Source organism: Gadus morhua, chromosome 2 (assembly GCF_902167405.1).
Source record: "Gadus morhua chromosome 2, gadMor3.0, whole genome shotgun sequence".
NCBI lineage: Eukaryota > Metazoa > Chordata > Actinopteri > Gadiformes > Gadidae > Gadus > Gadus morhua.
The window spans coordinates 13,600,057-13,616,911 of record NC_044049.1 but is presented as its reverse complement, the minus strand read 5'-3'; the positions used below and the strand labels follow the sequence as shown (position 1 = coordinate 13,616,911).

Genomic DNA, 16,855 nt, shown 5'->3' with positions numbered 1-16,855 from the left:
ATGTGACTGCAAGGTGTTGTTGCTAATTGGCACAATGCCTGATTGATGCCAGTTGGTGCCAATCGCCATTCAGATACGATAAACTGACCTTAGATGAGTTTGTACATTCATGCAGCAAAGCGTGTTATTGATTCCGATGTAACAACATTACCTGGGACAGGCGCAGAGGTGGTAGTCAATAGTTTTGTATTCGGTTGATGGTTATATTGTTGATGATAATATTAGGATGTTGTTAAACCCTGTAGCAGCCAATAACGCAATAACGGCCAATAACTTTATAACTTTCCAATAAAGTGATAAAGTTGTTGAGCCAGTAACATAATAACATTTTGCCAATAATGTAATAACTTATTACGTTATTGACTGGTTATTACGTTATTTGCCTTGTATTAAAAAGATCCTTTGAAAATGTAATAACTGAGCCAATAATGTTATAACTTATATTTATTTTTCAATTTCTGGAGAGAAACTGTCACACTTAGCCTTGCAACACATGCTCAAATATCAGACATTCCAGATACCCCTCCACCCTCATACCCCCCTCCACAGGATGCCTTAGAGGAGCAAACCATCTATTTGGATTTCTACAGTATAAATCTTAGGGTTCCATCATAGTACTCCGTTATTGGCAAGTTATTACGTTATTTGCTTTATTACATTTAAATTATTACGTTTTTGGCAGTTATTACGTTATTGGCAGTTATTACGTTATTGGACGTTATAACGTTATTGGACGTTATTCCGTAATGGGCCGTTAATACGTTATTGGTTCCTACAAACTTTCCTCCCCCCTCTTTTTCTGCTTCGGTGTCCGTGCCCTCAGCTGGGCTGAATCCCAACATGAATGTAAACCTCAACGAGGTGGGCGGGGGGCTGTCCATGAAGGAGCACTCCCAGCCCCAGTCCCGCCTATCCCAGTGGACGCACCCCAACTCCATGGACACACTCTCCGGGGGGTCCTCCCCCCTGGAGCACAACCTGGCCAAGCATGGTGAGGACACACACCCGTTCTGGACACATGACACGTTAGCGGATAATAAAAGACCAAGGCACAGCCTTTTCAATTAAAGCCCTGAGCTACAGACCACACATTGTCATTAAATGATATACTCTCCATACTTATGGAGTTTGATCTTATCAAAATATAGATGTGTCACACACAACGTGAAGCACAGAAGCCCAAGTGAGCGTTATTAGATTTTTGAATTTAAACATGTGTTGCTGTCCTGTGTTAGCCAACCTGGGATCCTCGCGCAAGTCGCCCCAGATGGAGGACTCCTACAGCGCCTACAGCCTACACTCCGAATCCCCCTCCAGCCCCCCGGACCACTGGGGCTCGGGCAAGAGCAGCAACGACAAGATGGCCAACGGGACCAACATCACCTGGCCTCCAGGTCAGTCACTGGACCGATTGTTTGCCTGTTGTTGGAATCATTTCGGGCCATAGCTCAGTGTCTCCAAGCATTGGGGTTGACCCCGAAGGGGGTTAACCCCAATGCTTGGATGGAGTTGGATGGAGTTTTAGTAACAAAAAAAAGTCAAGCCTTTACCAGCATACTGCATCCTAGTGTTGTCATGATACTGACAGCATTTTTGGTTGTAAAAAGAAAAGGATCAGATTTTATATGTATCGCTTGTATATGGGTTAAATGTGGCTTTTGACTTTCCTTGGTAATTTGCCTCAAAGCAAAAGTACTTCCAATCTGCACTCCTGCCGTTTTCTTTCTCTACCAAAACCGGTCGCAAATGCCCTTCACTTGACTTCAAGAGTGTTGGCTAACTTTTAGCGTACACTATCAAACACAGAGCCGAAATTGTGCGAGAGACTGCACTGTGAGTGAGAGGGGACTATGGGCACTGTAGAACCTTGTGTTTGTGTCTGTACTTGTTCCTAGTAGTTCCTAGTCACCAAGTACTTGTTCCAAGTACTTTTACATTACATTACAAACACTTTTGACCAAAGCACATTCAACAATGAAGATATTCCCCAAACAGTGAAAGAATAATAAACATTCGTGCATAAACATTCGCAAATCAAGCAAAGCAACTGCTTTTAAGTGCTACAACATAAAACCAAGAGATAGTAACGCAAAGAGATAATGGAGCAAAAAAATGCATTGTGCGTATCTTCGCTGGGACATTAGTACTACATGCAGATGTTGATGGGGTTTAAGACAATGTCTGTAGAAGCCGATGCACACAAAAGGACGTGTTTCCGTTATCAGCTGAACACTTAACCTCTTCACGGCGCTGTGCTCAAGAGTTCTGCCCCGGCGTGCCGTGGAAGGGCCTCCAGAGCATTGACCCCGAGACGGACCCCAACATGACCCCGGGTAGCGTCCCCAACGGGCCCACCATCAACACCAACATTCAGGACGTGAACCGCTACCTGCTGCGGGACCGGAGTGGAGGTGAGCACCATGGACAGGGAGCTCAGGGGAGCATAGGTTCAGATGGGACGGATCTATTGTAGATCCGCACCGATTCCCAGGCTCCACGGCATCCAGGTGGGCGTTCACCTGTGTTTTAGTTGATGTGTGTTTGTTCACATTTACATGTACACTTTTGTTTGGGGTCTTTTTATTTTTTTAATCTTCTACACTTTAAACTTTCTCCACAATTGTGCCTCTTTGCAATGTATACGCCTTTCCTTTTCTGTTGATAAGCAAGCTCTCATCTGTTGGAAAGCTTCTGTTCCTTCACTTGGTTCCTTCGATCTTTTTTCATTTCCTTTATTTCTTTGTTTCTTCTGTCTTTCTACCTTTTTTCATTTTTTTTATTTGCATGGACTTAGGCTCCTCCCCCACCTCATCTCAGACCGAGGCTCTGACTCCCTCCTCTGATTGGCCAGTCAGTTCCTACTCTAGCTCGTTCAGTCTGTCGTCCCCCGAGATGGACGACGCAGGTACAAAGCTCCCCCCCCCCCCCCCCCCACGGTGAACCATCCCCTGCAAACAGGCATCTCCTCCCCTCTTAACCCTCTGACCATTTCCCTCATATGACCAACTTGTCCAACCAAGGAAGAGAGTATGAACTCCCCCCCCCCCCCCCCCCCCCCCCCCCTGTGTTTATACCCTGTGTGGTTCTAGCTTCCATACAGATGTGTAAGGTGTTGACTTCCTCTCCTGGATGCAGCATGGAATGCTCCAGAGGGAAGTGGATGTTGTTTGTCTGTTTGTATTGTTTGTAGGTGGGCTGGTGTGTGGCTACTGTTGGGCATTGACTGAGCTCTAACATGTATCCCATCCTGTATGTGTGCCGTTGTCTCTCTCCCTATCTCTCTGTATCTTTGTCCGTCTGTCTGTCTGTCTGTCTGTCTGTCTGTCTGTCTGTCTGTCTGTCTGTCTGTCTGTCTGTCTGTCTGTGTGTCTCTCTCTCTCTCTCTCTCTCTCTCTCTCTCTCTCTCTCTCTCTCTCTCTCTCTCTCTCTCTCTCTCTCTCTCTCTCTCTCTCTCTCTTTCCCCCCCCCCTCTGTCTCTGAGTGTCTCTGTCATTTTGGCCTCAAGGAGAAGCCCTGTCGTGGTTGTTTGCCTTGTGACGAGTTTGCTCACAAACACAAATACACACATCACATCCTCTTACAAACTGTGTTTTTGGGGAGGCAGAATTCGCAATCAGTGTGTTCAGACCTGGTGTAGATATATGCACACAGTGAGCAGCCACACTTGGTAGGCCAATGCCCATTTCCATAACCACTCACAACGGGAATTCTGCTTTACTAACCCTTTAATCATGTCAAAAAATATTTCTGAAAATAATACTTATTGTTGATGTGGAAGTCTTTACATTACAATGTTGGCGACAGCATATTTGTATGAACGTCCATGGCAATATTTCCTGGAGTGGGATCAACAAATTAGGGCTGCTGGATTATTGGAAAATCTGAATCCATGATTATTTTGGGCAATATTTTAATCACGATTATTCAATCGATTATTTTTCAGCTTGAAAACATTTCTCAGATTTCTCTCCAGAAAATAACGTTGTAACTGAGAACTCTGAAATTTCCCCTTAAAAAAATACACAAAATGTTCAAATAGAAGATGTTGACATCGGAAATAATGTAAATATTGGCATCCAGCTGTTCCGCATTTGTATAAAACAATGAATGAAAAAAAAAGAATACGTGGGATACAACAAATGCATCCCAACCTTTTGATGCATCTTGTTTGTCGGTCGCTTTAGTTTAAAAGCATGAAATGTGGTCATTGGTCGGTTGTCTCTCCCCGATGCCAACCCGCTACCTTCTCCTCCCTCCAGGTAAGCTGCCGGACATGAAGTCCACCTGGTCCCCGGGGGCCATCTCCAACAGGGAGGCCACAGGCTCGCTGTCCCACGAGCTGTGGAAGGTCCCCCATGGGCCCCGCAACTCTGCGGCCCCCTCGAGGCCCCCGCCCGGCCTCACCCACACAAAGCCCCCACCCTCGGCCCCATCGTCCTCCACCTGGGGGGGCAACTCCCTAGGACTGGGACAGTCCTGGAGCTCCTCCTACACCTCAGGTAACACAGCCTGTCGCACACCTCCCCGGTTCCCAGGGGCCATTTTGGATCTGTTTCCGAGTGATGAAACTGGCTTACCACACCCACACACAATCCACGCTCCACCTGTGATTCTCAAAGTAGGCCTTGTAAAGATATCTCAATATGGAATTATATTTTGGAAAAATTAACTCAATATCGATATATTTTTCCAAAAAAATTTATGTAAAAAAAAATTAATAAATATCGATTCAAGTCATTTTCAGTCCTAGTAAAATTAGGATTTTTGTAACCATTTTCACACCATTGTATTTTCTTATAATATTAGGTAAGCTAAGGGAATTAGGTTAATGGTAACCGTATGTGACAATAAATAAACCGCTATATCATCCAATCCAACCATCGCTAGCACTTGGCATCCTCCAATCTTAGTGTGAAAGAAACAAAGTGAAGCAGATCGTTTCTGGGTATTTCTGTTGACCCTGGATGTGGTTCTCTCGGTCTCTCTCAGCTGGTAACACCTGGAGCACAGACAGCTCCAGCAGAGGCAGCAGCTGGCTGGTGCTGAGGAACCTCACGCCACAGGTACTGGCCTTCCTTCATTAGGTCTGGGTCCTACCTCCATCACATAGCCTCATCCATTCATTAGGTCTGGACCCCTCCCTCCATCACATAGCCTCATCCATTCATTAGGTCTGGACCCCTCCCTCCATCACATAGCCTCATCCATTCATTAGGTCTGGACCCCTCCCTCCATCACATAGCCTCATCCATTCATTAGGTCTGGACCCCTCCCTCCATCACATAGCCTCATCCATTCATTAGGTCTGGACCCCTCCCTCCATCACATAGCCTCAACCATTCATTAGGTCTGGACCCCTCCCTCCATCACATAGCCTCATCCATTCATTAGGTCTGGACCCCTCCCTCCATCACATAGCCTCATCCATTCATTAGGTCTGGACCCCTTCCTCCATCACATAGCCTCATCCATTAATTTCAAAGGGCTCCGCCACATTACTAGTGATTGACTCTGGCCACCTTAAACCGGCTTACATTTTCAACATTCCCATGCCGGGTTGACAGAGAGCTTCTGGCACGCTTATTCCACGTTTCAAAGAGACATCGCAGCAAAGTATCCTTTTCTTGAGAAACCATAGCAGATTTACTGGACAAATTTTACTGTTTTCAATGCTACTTAATTGATTCATGCATCCCGTGTGTGTGTGTGTGTGTGTGTGTGTGTGTGTGTGTGTGTGTGTGTGTGTGTGTGTGTGTGTGTGTGTGTGTGTGTGTGTGTGTGTGTGTGTGTGTGTGTGTGTGTGTGTGTGTGTGCGTGCGTGCGTGCGTGCGCGTGCGTAGATCGACGGCTCCACCCTGCGCACGCTGTGCATGCAGCACGGCCCGCTGATCACCTTCCACCTGAACCTGACGCAGGGCAACGCCGTGGTGCGCTACAGCTCCCGGGACGAGGCTGCCAAGGCCCAGAAGTCCCTGCACATGTACGTCTCCACCGGGGGCCCCCCCCCGGAGGCACCGCCGCCACACCCTGAAGCACGCCCCCCCCCCCCCCCCCCCCCCCCCCGTGTGACCTCTGTTAACCCTTTGTGCTCCTAGGTGCGTCCTGGGCAACACCACCATCCTGGCGGAGTTCGCCGGGGAGGAGGAAGTGGCGCGCTTCTTCGCCCAGGGCCAGTCGCTAGGGGCGACCACCAGCTGGCAGGCCAACCCTTCCGGCAACGCCAACCAAGCGCGGATGGGCGGCGGCGGTGGCCCCGCCCACCCCATCGGACACCACGCGCCCCACTGGGGCCACCACAACAGCTGCAGCGGAGGTAACGGGGCCGGAGGCCTGGGCGGCGGGGGGAGCAAGGCGGGCGGAGGTGACATGCTGTGGGGGGGCGGCGGGCCCCAGTACTCCAGCCTGTGGGGGCCCCCCGGCGGCGGTGAGGACGGACAGGTCATGGGGAGCCCCACCCCTATCAACACTCTGCTGCCAGGGGACCTTCTGAGCGGGGAGTCCATGTAAGAGCACAGAGGCCCCCTCGGGGGGGGGGGGAGGGGGGGGCCCAAACACAACGAGAGAATCCAGATAGCAAATCAATGTGGAGATAATCAGTGTGGAATCCGTCAATCGGGAGCGAGAGGGGAAGACCAGGCTGTCCCCGGAGACCCTGCACCTCGTCTCTCTGTTGAGATCGGCGCTCCTTTTGATTTCAGTGTCGGAAATATATCAAGTGTAAAATGTTACGTCTTTTTTGTGTGTGTGTGTGTGTGTGTGAATCTCAGAGGGTGGTTACTTTTCTCAGTGTTCACTCTCTCGAAAAGCAACAGGACAGCTAGTCTCAACCTGGGATAACTCTTTTTTGCAGTAGTGCAACTGTTTTCGGACAACTGTTCTCTTGACATTTGCGCCGTGTTTTAACCTAACATAAATGTCGATGATACGTGCTGCCATCTAGAAAACTTGACAACCGCCAGTCCGCTCAGCCTGCCCCAATCAGAACGGTTCTAGAGCTCGGCGCCACTCCGGACTATAAGTGGCGCTCTTCTCTCAGTACTATTTACTAGCCTTAACCTCTAATGACCCCCTCCTCCCAATGCCCTTTCTGACCCCACTCGGACCTCGGACCTCTCAAACCATGCTCAAACTATGTGTTGAAAGGGAAAGATGCAACTCCCTTCGCGCCTTGTTTGAAGCCATTTCTGTTTGGTTGGGTTGACTTTGACTTCCTTGGTGGAGAAGAAGAGGGAAAAGGAAACGCAAACAAAGCAAAAACACTGCAATTGAAGTAAAGGTCAAATGTGTCAACTTATTTGTGCTCAGCGGTGGGTTAAGCTTTTCAAATGTAATCATTATCGCTGGCTGGTGTACGTACGCGCGGGTCAGCACCAATCAGCCTAACGAACCACTGCTCTCCTACTATAAACCAACTCTACGACCCCGCCCATCCGCCACCTACCTGGGATCCCCATACCCCCGACTCAGCTGACCAGTCGAGCTGAACCCCCAGGCGGCGAGCGACCGGGTGGGGGAAACGTCTGTTGCAGCAGGGGGCGCTTTCCTCCACCGTGTAAAGTGATCTGCAATACAAGCCACAGACTCTACCGTCCAAGTACCAACACACCCCGCAGAGAGGAAACACACAAACGAAAACCCAGTTGGACGCATGTATATCGATGCATATCCGACAGGACGCTGGAGGATCCCAGAGTCTGCCGGAGAGCCTAGGGTCCATGTCTAAATTGCTGGGTCCCACTTGGTGTTACTGTGCGAGGCGAAGAAGCTTGAGACCGATGCCTCCTCAAACGGTTCTGTTCGGTTGTGACACAACGGACATGGTCCACTTTCCTCAGCAAGCCGCCGGTCCTCACTAGTGACTATTGCGGTAAAGTGTGTGTGTGTGTGTGTGTGTGTGTGTGTCTGTGCGTGTGTGTGCCTGTGTGTGTGTGTGTGTGTGTGAGAAAATATGTATGTTTAGAATGGTGAAAAACAAATTTGAGGAAGTTGTTGTCTGTATTACCAAGACGACGAAAGAGGCATTCATTTTATTTAGTTTTGTGTTGCCTGTGTTTTCTTGGTACCATGGTGTAATGAACTCTAAAGAGGTGTTTATCATAGCACTTAGCAACCTTTAATGCAAACAAATCAGTAGAGGTGAGAATGGACACTGGCAAACAAAAAACGACATAAAAAAAAGAAAGCGTTCTCATAAAAAGCAATCTGCTCAGTGACTTTTCTGTGTACTTATCGTTGAACCTTTACGAGGATGTGGAGAAAAAAAATATTTCTTTGTGTATTTTCTTATTTTAGATTTAGTCCTTTCCTCCCTCGATTCGGTGGGACCAGGAAGGATGTAGAAAGAGAAGAGAACCTGTAGCAAAGTTGGAATGAATACAACAAACCCAAACAAAAGACCGGACTTGCATTCTGTGCGGAGCACTCCCGGGTCATCTTTGATTAGATCAGTGAACATCACGTTTCCTGACTTTAAAGTCTCCTTTAGCCTTTGTGTCCAGGATGCCCGAAGGGTCCCTTCCCACCAATCCTGCAAGGGGGTATGTTAGCCACCTGTGTGTGTGTGTGTGTGTGTGTGTGTGTGTGTGTGTGTGTGTGTGTGTGTGTGTGTGTGTGTGTGTGTGTGTGTGTGTGTGTGTGTGTGTGTGTGTGTGTGTGTGTGTGTGTGTGTGTCCTCCAGAAGGCCCCATGCCAGCGTGCCTGCCCGCTGGGGACCGCTGGCCTACCCGTATTAAAACTACTATCATACCACCTCTGCTACTGCTGCTGGGGCAGAGTCTGTCCTCAGCAAACCTGTGTCTATCTCCCTCTCCTCTGACTCTCTCTCTAACTCTCATGCAAGAATCACTTTAGCCAGAGGTAGAGGATGTCCGACATTTCCTGGTTTCACTTATGGTGTCGTGTTTTATTAACAATATATATAGTTATCCGTTTAGAATTTCATCCACTTGTTTTGCCGTAGTTAATGATGATTACTGCGTTGTTGCGCCTCTGACATCGAGGGCCCGTTGACAGGCAAGTGTTTGAGTGTGGCGTGTGTGTGTGTGTACGTGGGATCTCATGTTCAGAGATTAGGCCTTGCCCCTTCTTGGGAATGGAAGGGAGAGAGGTAGTAATTCTGTGTGTGTGTGTGTGGGTTTGAAACAAGTCAGCCATTCTACTCCCCCCAGTCCTGCCACTGCTCCACCAACACTACCATGTATCAGGGTGTCACCGTGCCAATTCCTCCCCCACACACACACAGACACTGGTGCTGTTGTTATTATTATTATTATTATTATTATTATTATTATTATTATTATTATTATATGTCCTTTATAAAGAACTGTGGGAGCGCTCGGGACAGACTGCTGCCCTCTGTTTCTATGCAATAACCAGAAGGTTGAGGGTTTGACGGCCATCGTGATGTATGCGAAGCTCCACCGGGCCCCGACCGAGACCCACCGCTCACACTCCAGCCCCTCCCCACCCTCCTTGGCCGGCTGTACTTTATGTGGAGGGAACCTCTTTCTTTGAGCAACGACCACACCCCCTTCACTCCCAACCTTTTGGGGTTTTATGAGATGGGATTAGTGCTTAACGGAGAGGGAGGGGTGGACATGGGAACAACACTAAGCAGGGGCTTGACGCAGAAGCTGTATGCAATAACAACTTGTCTGCAGATACATCTCCTTCCATTTTTCCATACGTTACATCTGTGGTAGAATCATTCTGTTGATCCTACATCTTCCCCCCCTGTGTTGTTGTCGTTCGGCGGGTGGTGGGTGGGGGTTCTGCTCCAGCAGATGGCTAGGAAGGGGGAGGTTTGCTGGCCTGGCCGAGGACAGCCTCTTGGCGCCGGTCTTAATTAATAACAGGGCACCGAGACAGCTGGGAAAGCAGTGGTAGGTAAGAGTTAAGATGTTTTGGGTATGATTCCTAGTGTGGCTGTGGCTGTGTGAGTGTGGGCTGTTGACGCGCTAAAAGGGTCACAATTTGGTACATCTTTTTTAAGAAACCGAAAACATGAGATAAAAAAAAAAGTTATTGCGATGATTTTGACAGACAAAAAAGCAACCTTATTCTTAAGTGTGCCTGCGCTGTACACTCTGCGTGTTCTCTTCATCTAGCTCGGCTCAAAGGGCCCTCTTCAGGGGCACCTCTATTCACAGCGTTCACTTCTGACCTCCGAACTATAGGGGGCGCCAGCTAACTTAACAGGGGTACACTTCCTTAAATCAGCAAGACCACATGGACGGACTTCATGTTTGGTACCATTTCGGGAACATGCCCTCTCTTCCAGTCGCGGGAGAAATTCAACCCAACAATCACTAATGCCTGTTCTTGTCTGGGGTTTTTTGTCTCTGGAATCCCTTTTTCTTCTCGCTTTCTTTCTCTCCCTCCCTCTTCCGACTGGTCTTGATCAGGGACTGGCGAGTATGCAAGGTGCTGTGTACCCCCCCGCCCCCCCCCCGCTTCTCTCACCCATCCCAACGCTCTCCGTCTCTATGATCTACCTGTCAAGGACAATGAGTGTTGGAAGGAAGTGGTCTTTTTTTGTGTTGTTCTCGTGAACTTGGACTGAAATGCAACTGGAGTTCGATTGATAACCGTGCTTAGGAGAGACGCATACAAGATTTTTCGAATGACAAATAATTAAACATAAAAATGCGAAGGCCTGGCTCTTTTATGCACATGCTAGTTTGTACATGTCTACAATCAAGAGTCATTTAAGCAGTGTATTGTGTGTTCGGCTAGAACTGTCTTAGTCTGATTTAATATTTTCCAATGCCCCATCGGCTCCCAAAACCTTCTGGCCTGACTTCTCCCTAATGCTTTGTATCTTTTTCCCATTTCCCAGACATAAACATAAACATATCAGAATAATAAAAAAACAAAAACATTAACTAATACTTGAATCAAAAGAAGCGCCAATAATGTAATGTGAACACTTTTTAAAGTGATTTTTTTTCTTTTTGTCTCATTCATACGTCAAGAGATTTTTCTAACAGCATTGGTTCAGATTAAACAACCATTGAAATACAAGCATTGTTGGAAAAACAAAGATTTAATATTAAGGCAATTGGACATCTGATGTATTAAAGCAATTTGACATCTGATGTTGTTGTGTGTTTGCACAAGTTTGCTTGGTGTGTGTGTGTGTGTGTGTGTGTGTGTGTGTGTGTGTGTGTGTGTGTGTGTGTGTGTGTGTGTGTGTGTGTGTGTGTGTGTGTGTGTGTGTGTGTGTGTGAGAATATCAAGGGTTTTGAGCCTGTGAATTTGGCGGACATGGTTCCCACTGTGTATTTTTAATTTGAGTAGGTTATCCTAGGATTTTTTTTGAGCGTGTCTGTTCATTGTTTCATTTGTTTTGCTTGTTGAAAAGTATATTCCAATGTTGGTCGTCATTAGCCTATAGCGTTGCACGGAGTGGCTGACCCAGCCCCCTCCTTAGCCAATCGAACAACCCGATCCAAGTATGGGGGCCGGGGAGTAAACAGGCCGGGACACTTCACGTGTAAATGTTTACTCAAGGACTAAAAATGTAAGTGTGTTTGAAAAAAATATCTGTAATATGTTTATCTACCTTAGTGGCTTTCATCTTGGAATAATCCGAGATGAACCGGATCATATATATTGAGTATTGCACCATTTTCTTTCAGACTCTAAAAGAAAAAAAAAGAAACAGAAAAATCTTTTTTATAGATACACAGAAAATGCAACAAAAAAAAGTATTTTGCTGACCTGTGGCCATGGTCTGATGTGGGAGGTTAGCACTGTTTTTGCTGCGATGCAAAGCATAGTCGCGGTTTGAAATGGAAGGACAAGACATCGGACTGAGTTTTGGAACCTTCCAGAGCTCTTCAGAGGGTGCCTATTTTTATTTTTTTTAACTTTTATTTCTTTCTTGATTATTGGGGGTTGTTAGCTTTGTTTCAGTTTCTACGGAGGTTCAGTCCTCTAGCATTTTTAGTTTTCCTTCTCTCAAGGCCACCAAACCGTTTACACCAAACACTTTATTTCCTGGTGTTTTTTACAATAAAATGAAAAAATTGAATAAAGATTAAGCAAAATGATACTATGGGAACTTATAAAAAAATTGAAAAGGACAAATGCTTCCATTTATAAAGTACAACACAACGCTTTGCATTATGAAGACTTATTGTCTTTAGGAGCTCTGGGATGGAACAGTGTCGCCATGTTCTGTTTGACCTTGGGCTGCTTTGTTCTGTCAATGTTGATTTTTAAGGACTATCTGAAAGCCTGTCATTTAAATGTTGATATATGAATATATTTTGTTCCTTTTTATTTTATTCATTTTGAAAGAAGACATAATTGCTCACTATCTTGCACACACAAAAAAAGTGGATTTCGTCTCAGGAAGGCTGAGTTTCCAGAGTACTGACTCCACGCCATTTTAATGTAAGTTTTTACAAGTGAATATAACAATTTAAAAAAAGTTGATACGAAAAATACAAATTGTAAGCACTGAAAGTTATGGATTTCAGAGGAAAGAAGTTCTCTTTGTTTTCTAAATCCGTAGCAGTTACATATTAACCAAATAATGGACTTTAATGAAAATGGAGTGCTTTATATATAAATCTATATATTAAAAATTGCTTTACATTTACAAAAAAAAAGTGGTCAATGATTTTGATTGTGAAAGAAAAAAGTGAATAACATGCAACATTGCTGTTTGAATCTTTATTGTATTTTATTATGAGGTCCCGACCTGACTGAATCAGGAACATTGTGCATTACTCTCTTTCTCGCTCTCTCTCGCTCTCTCTCTCTCTCTCTCTCTCTTATATTTATATATATATATGGCGGGTATTAGACAATAGAAACATTCGAAACCATTTTTGTGAATGCTTTTGGTGGGTCTTACTTGCAGGATCGTTTTTTATTTGTAACCGACTGGTTTCAAAAGATCACAAATCTATGCACAAAGTTTTGGGGCGCTGATGAAGGTGTCGTTACCTACTTCTCTGTGACCCATGTATTTTTTGCTTTGTCTTGTGGGGTGGGGGGAGGGGTGTCCAATGTATTGTGTTATCCTAAAGTGGTGGGTGGACTGCGGAGGTCTTTATCGATGCAGATGTTGGAGCCTGCACCACCACTTCCCTACTCCAACTTCCTCCCCCCACAACTATGTACCGCTACATCACCATGCTGTGTATTTCTTACAAAAAAACACCAATGAGCATCTTAGTCTAGAGCACTGTGGGATTCGAACCCATCAGGGGTGTATCTTGGTTCAATTGTGTTTTTTCCTTCTGTCCCTTGGACCCTTTTATTCAGTTAAAAGTATTTTGGTTGGGTGGGGGGGGGGATTAGGGCTGTGTTGCATTGTTTTTCATGTTTATGAAATGCTAAGGAAAGATGTCTGTACTGAGATTAAATGAAAGTTCCGTGGCTTGTAATGTTTTATTTTACTCTCTGTATATCTTTCTCCTCATAGAATGTGATTGTTAAATGACATGCACCGGAAAAAAAATGAAACAATGGTTTTAATAATCAATGGCGCTTCTTTCAAATATTAATAAAACTGCAGTTTTTTACTTGGCTGTTAAAGATGAACTTGTCGTCCGTCTGATTTTAATCAAAGCTTTGCAGGCGTAGCACGTTTCTGTGAAATATATGTACCTTTCATCATGGGCCCCAAGCTATTGTTTTTACATGAAAGCTCTTGTACGATCTACTTCCTCCATCCTCCTTCCTGTTGTTGGTTCGCTATCACCCTCTTGGAGACTCCTATTTAGCCTTTAGAGGTCAGGCAGGAAGAAAGATGGCAGAGCAGCCTAAGCTTAAAGAGCATGGATGTATAAAAGTAAGTTAGGAGGTTCAGAGCATTGGAGGGTGTGTGATCTGCCGGGGACAGGCGTAGTAGTTGTCCTCCGCCTGCCTGATGCCGAGGTTGGAGTACACAGGGAAGGCTGTCTCCATGTGTGAGGTGCTCATGGTGATATTCTGGGGGCTTCCTGCGCCCCGCCTCTCACTCTTGCTGTTCATTTCCTCGTAGATCGGATGAGGCGGCTGTGGTTTCTGACGACACCTCGCCCTCATCTGTGAAAGCAAACAGACTTCACAGCCGGAAACTTTTGGTTTTGACGTTTCTAACGGCACCGCATTATTGTCTACACTCTAATGAAAGACTATATATGTACTCATTTTGCAACTGGCAAAACTTAAACCATGTGTAGCCATAACATATACGTTAGCGAATGTTATAATAGGATATCATGCGTATCTTATGATAAGACTCTTTACCTTTACTCTTTTCTCTTTAAGGTCTCCTTTAACACTGCAATAACACTTATTACATGCTTATTAACCAAAACGACCTTCTGAACATGTTACAATATTAGACAACATAGACATGAATCCACCACAGGCATCAGTCAAAAGGAAGTCAGTGGTTTCCTCTAGCGTTGCCATGCTTGCAGTCGGTTATGAGTCTGGTCACTCACCCATCTCTTTCTCGCTAGCCAGGTAGACATCAGCAGCAGAAGTACTGTAGCAGCAAAGATGCTGTAGAGCAGGGATGTGTACTTACTAGAGCACTGGTGGCACTGCCTATCTGCATGATGACAACACATATATATCAAAAAATAAGGGCATTAGAAATAGGCGTACATACTGTACTTTCAATAAATTAACACAAAATTAATTAAACTGGTTGGCCAAATACAAAACGTGTGTGTCTGTGTTTTAGGTGTTTTCCTGAAGTGTGTGTGTGTGTGTGTGTGTGTGTGTGTGTGTGTGTGTGTGTGTGTGTTGACCACTCACCAGTCCCCTCCACCAACAGAAGCACCTGTGGACAGGTGAGGAGGCTGCGGTCCGAACCGTTGGCCGTGGAGCTGCTTGTGAGCTCCAGGTTGTACAGCCCCGTGTCCGAGGGCTGCAGGTCGGTCAGGGTAAGGTTGACCCACCACGCGCCCAACCCCCCAGACGCCACGACCAGACGTCCCCAGAGCCGGAGGTCTAGTTCGAGGCTGGGGCTGGAGTCCGCCCACACCGATAGCAAGGTGGTTTGCTGACCCGGGACGCCAGGGTACAGGCGGGACAGCTTGAAGCCTTTCAGAGAGCTAGCGGGCCCCTCAGGGGGACAGGAGAAGTCTGTTGATTGCCCCTCTGTCCTGTGGATGAACAGCACCTCTGCAAAGACTGGGGCAGACGGGGAGGCGGAAGACAATTTGGACTTTACATCCAACAGAGCGATGCCAAGATATCCCTCCAAGGTCGATAGGAGGAAAAAAATTGTCCTTTGACTTAAACCTTTTCCTGTTCTTCTACTTTAAAAAAAAAAAATCAATTCCAAAAAGAAGTTAAATAATTATGGCGATGAACATGCAACATTGATGATTTAATGTTACTCTTTTCATTACCATGTTTTTTTTTCCGTCAAGTTTATCAAAATAAGAAGTGTGGCTCTTTATGATCAATAAGAAAACCATGTGGATTAGCCTGTTTAAAAATAAGAAATGTGCAATCTTACCAACAGCTGTCTTCATGAAAAAATATATCAGACACACAGACCATTTCTTCATGGTGGCCGAAGTTAAAGTTGGTGGATAAAGCTGACTAAATATCCCTTCTAGCTACACTGTTGTCTCTGTTATGCTGCATAATACTGCAGTACTGATGGTTGGTTGCTCTACTGTTCTTCTCTATCTCGAGACAGGATGAAGGTTCCAAGCCCATTGGCCCCCCAGGTGGAGAGGAAGCGTGAGTGAACTAAAGAACCGTCTTACACGGTTATAGGGAGGGAGACAGAGGCTGAGGCCGACCTCTGAGTGCGTGGCTGGCTGGCTGTGGTTAATCAGTTAAAATGCCTGTTATGAATGTTTTTTGCAACAGTTCAGATACCAGAAAGCCATTAGCTCTAGTGAAGCTATCCTAAAGCTCTTTATCCCACTAAACAGTGGGACAAACTAGGTCTACTATTTGGATGTCAAACCATGACCCAACTTGGACGTCATATTGATGTTCAACATTTCACCTTTGAACTGGGTACATTTTTGGACGTCATTTGGACGCCTATGACAGTTGCAGGAAATGTATACATGATCCAACTGTTCAATCCGTTGTCGGAGTGACGTCTTTTCTGTGTCATTATTGGTCGTCAAATTTCGGTCCACAAAAGGGTATTTTTTGTAACTCGGGGGGGGGGGGGGTTGGACAAGGCATGCCATGTTCTTTCCTCGTCTCATGATAGGTGCTATTAGACGAAAAAAACCGAGGGGCTCCCTACTTAACACGGGCAGATAGCCTACTCTTTACTAAAATGTATTTGTTATCCCAATGCAACAGCCAAAGCGGATGAAAATACCTAAACATCACAACATTGTGTAGCCTAGTCCTAGCAAGGAAACTGACATTTCGATACTCTTATGCTTCGATTTGCTTAGATATTAAGTTTCTTAATATATCAAGACCAGACATTTACAAATTAAATTTCATCATCAGTGTTTAGAACTACAGTAACACGGTTATGTGCAAGAACAACAAGTCATTTATGATTCGAGATTAAATCGTTTTGTTTACCTTCGACTCTTGCAACAGGAGAAATCGTAGCTTTCTCAAATCGTTGCCGAGCATTGATTCACCGAGCAGCAGCACCGCGGTGTTTGGGTAAACCGCTCTAATTCACCCGTGCAGAAAAAGATTTGGGCCGCACGGGGGGGCCAGAGACATGTCTACAGGGCCCGTGTAGAACCCCCATTGGATATAAATAACCCAACCCAAATTGTGAGCAAAGAATTTTCATAAACTCTTTGGCGGAGATTCACAAAAACAGGACTTTGACCTGTTTTTTTAATGATCTTATTTTAGGAAGTAACAAAAAATTCTGTTATTCCTTCTCTGCTCCAAGTGT

At 45.7% G+C, this 16,855-nt stretch overlaps 2 protein-coding genes across 5 annotated transcripts in view; one reads left to right on the top strand and one right to left on the bottom strand.

Annotated features, from left to right (window-relative positions):
* LOC115560677 (trinucleotide repeat-containing gene 6C protein) overlaps positions 1-13,557 on the top strand; it is a 79,020-nt gene extending 65,463 nt beyond the window's left edge. For 3 of the 4 annotated variants that reach the window (XM_030380163.1, XM_030380172.1, XM_030380191.1), the window contains 8 exons: positions 824-991; positions 1,236-1,394; positions 2,262-2,411; positions 2,795-2,905; positions 4,260-4,499; positions 4,990-5,063; positions 5,841-5,980; positions 6,096-13,557. In XM_030380163.1, the coding sequence (XP_030236023.1) occupies positions 824-991; positions 1,236-1,394; positions 2,262-2,411; positions 2,795-2,905; positions 4,260-4,499; positions 4,990-5,063; positions 5,841-5,980; positions 6,096-6,507 (1,454 nt within the window). In that variant the 3' untranslated portion in view covers positions 6,508-13,557. The remainder of the gene's footprint in view (positions 1-823; positions 992-1,235; positions 1,395-2,261; positions 2,412-2,794; positions 2,906-4,259; positions 4,500-4,989; positions 5,064-5,840; positions 5,981-6,095) is intronic. The other variant, XM_030380182.1, reaches the window with a different exon arrangement.
* Positions 13,469-16,082, bottom strand: LOC115560728 (uncharacterized). The gene is made up of 4 exons (XM_030380258.1): positions 15,476-16,082; positions 14,767-15,144; positions 14,448-14,557; positions 13,469-14,043 (listed from the first exon to the last, which is right to left on the bottom strand). Exons 1-4 carry the CDS (start codon positions 15,525-15,527, stop codon positions 13,822-13,824), a joined length of 762 nt encoding a protein of 253 aa, XP_030236118.1. The 5' UTR covers positions 15,528-16,082; the 3' UTR covers positions 13,469-13,821.
* Positions 16,083-16,855: the final 773 nt, after the last annotated feature.

What these genes read in the sequence shown, in the direction of transcription:
- LOC115560728 (XM_030380258.1), bottom strand. Translation starts at nt 15,527, where the DNA reads ATGAAGAAATGGTCTGTGTGTCTGATATATTTTTTCATGAAGACAGCT. An exon ending in TTTCATGAAGACAGCTGTTG is followed by an intron (nt 15,145 to 15,475) that starts GTAAGATTGCAC and finishes CGTCTGCCCCAG; the next exon opens with TCTTTGCAGAGGTGCTGTTC. An exon ending in TCTGTTGGTGGAGGGGACTG is followed by an intron (nt 14,558 to 14,766) that starts GTGAGTGGTCAA and finishes GTCATCATGCAG; the next exon opens with ATAGGCAGTGCCACCAGTGC.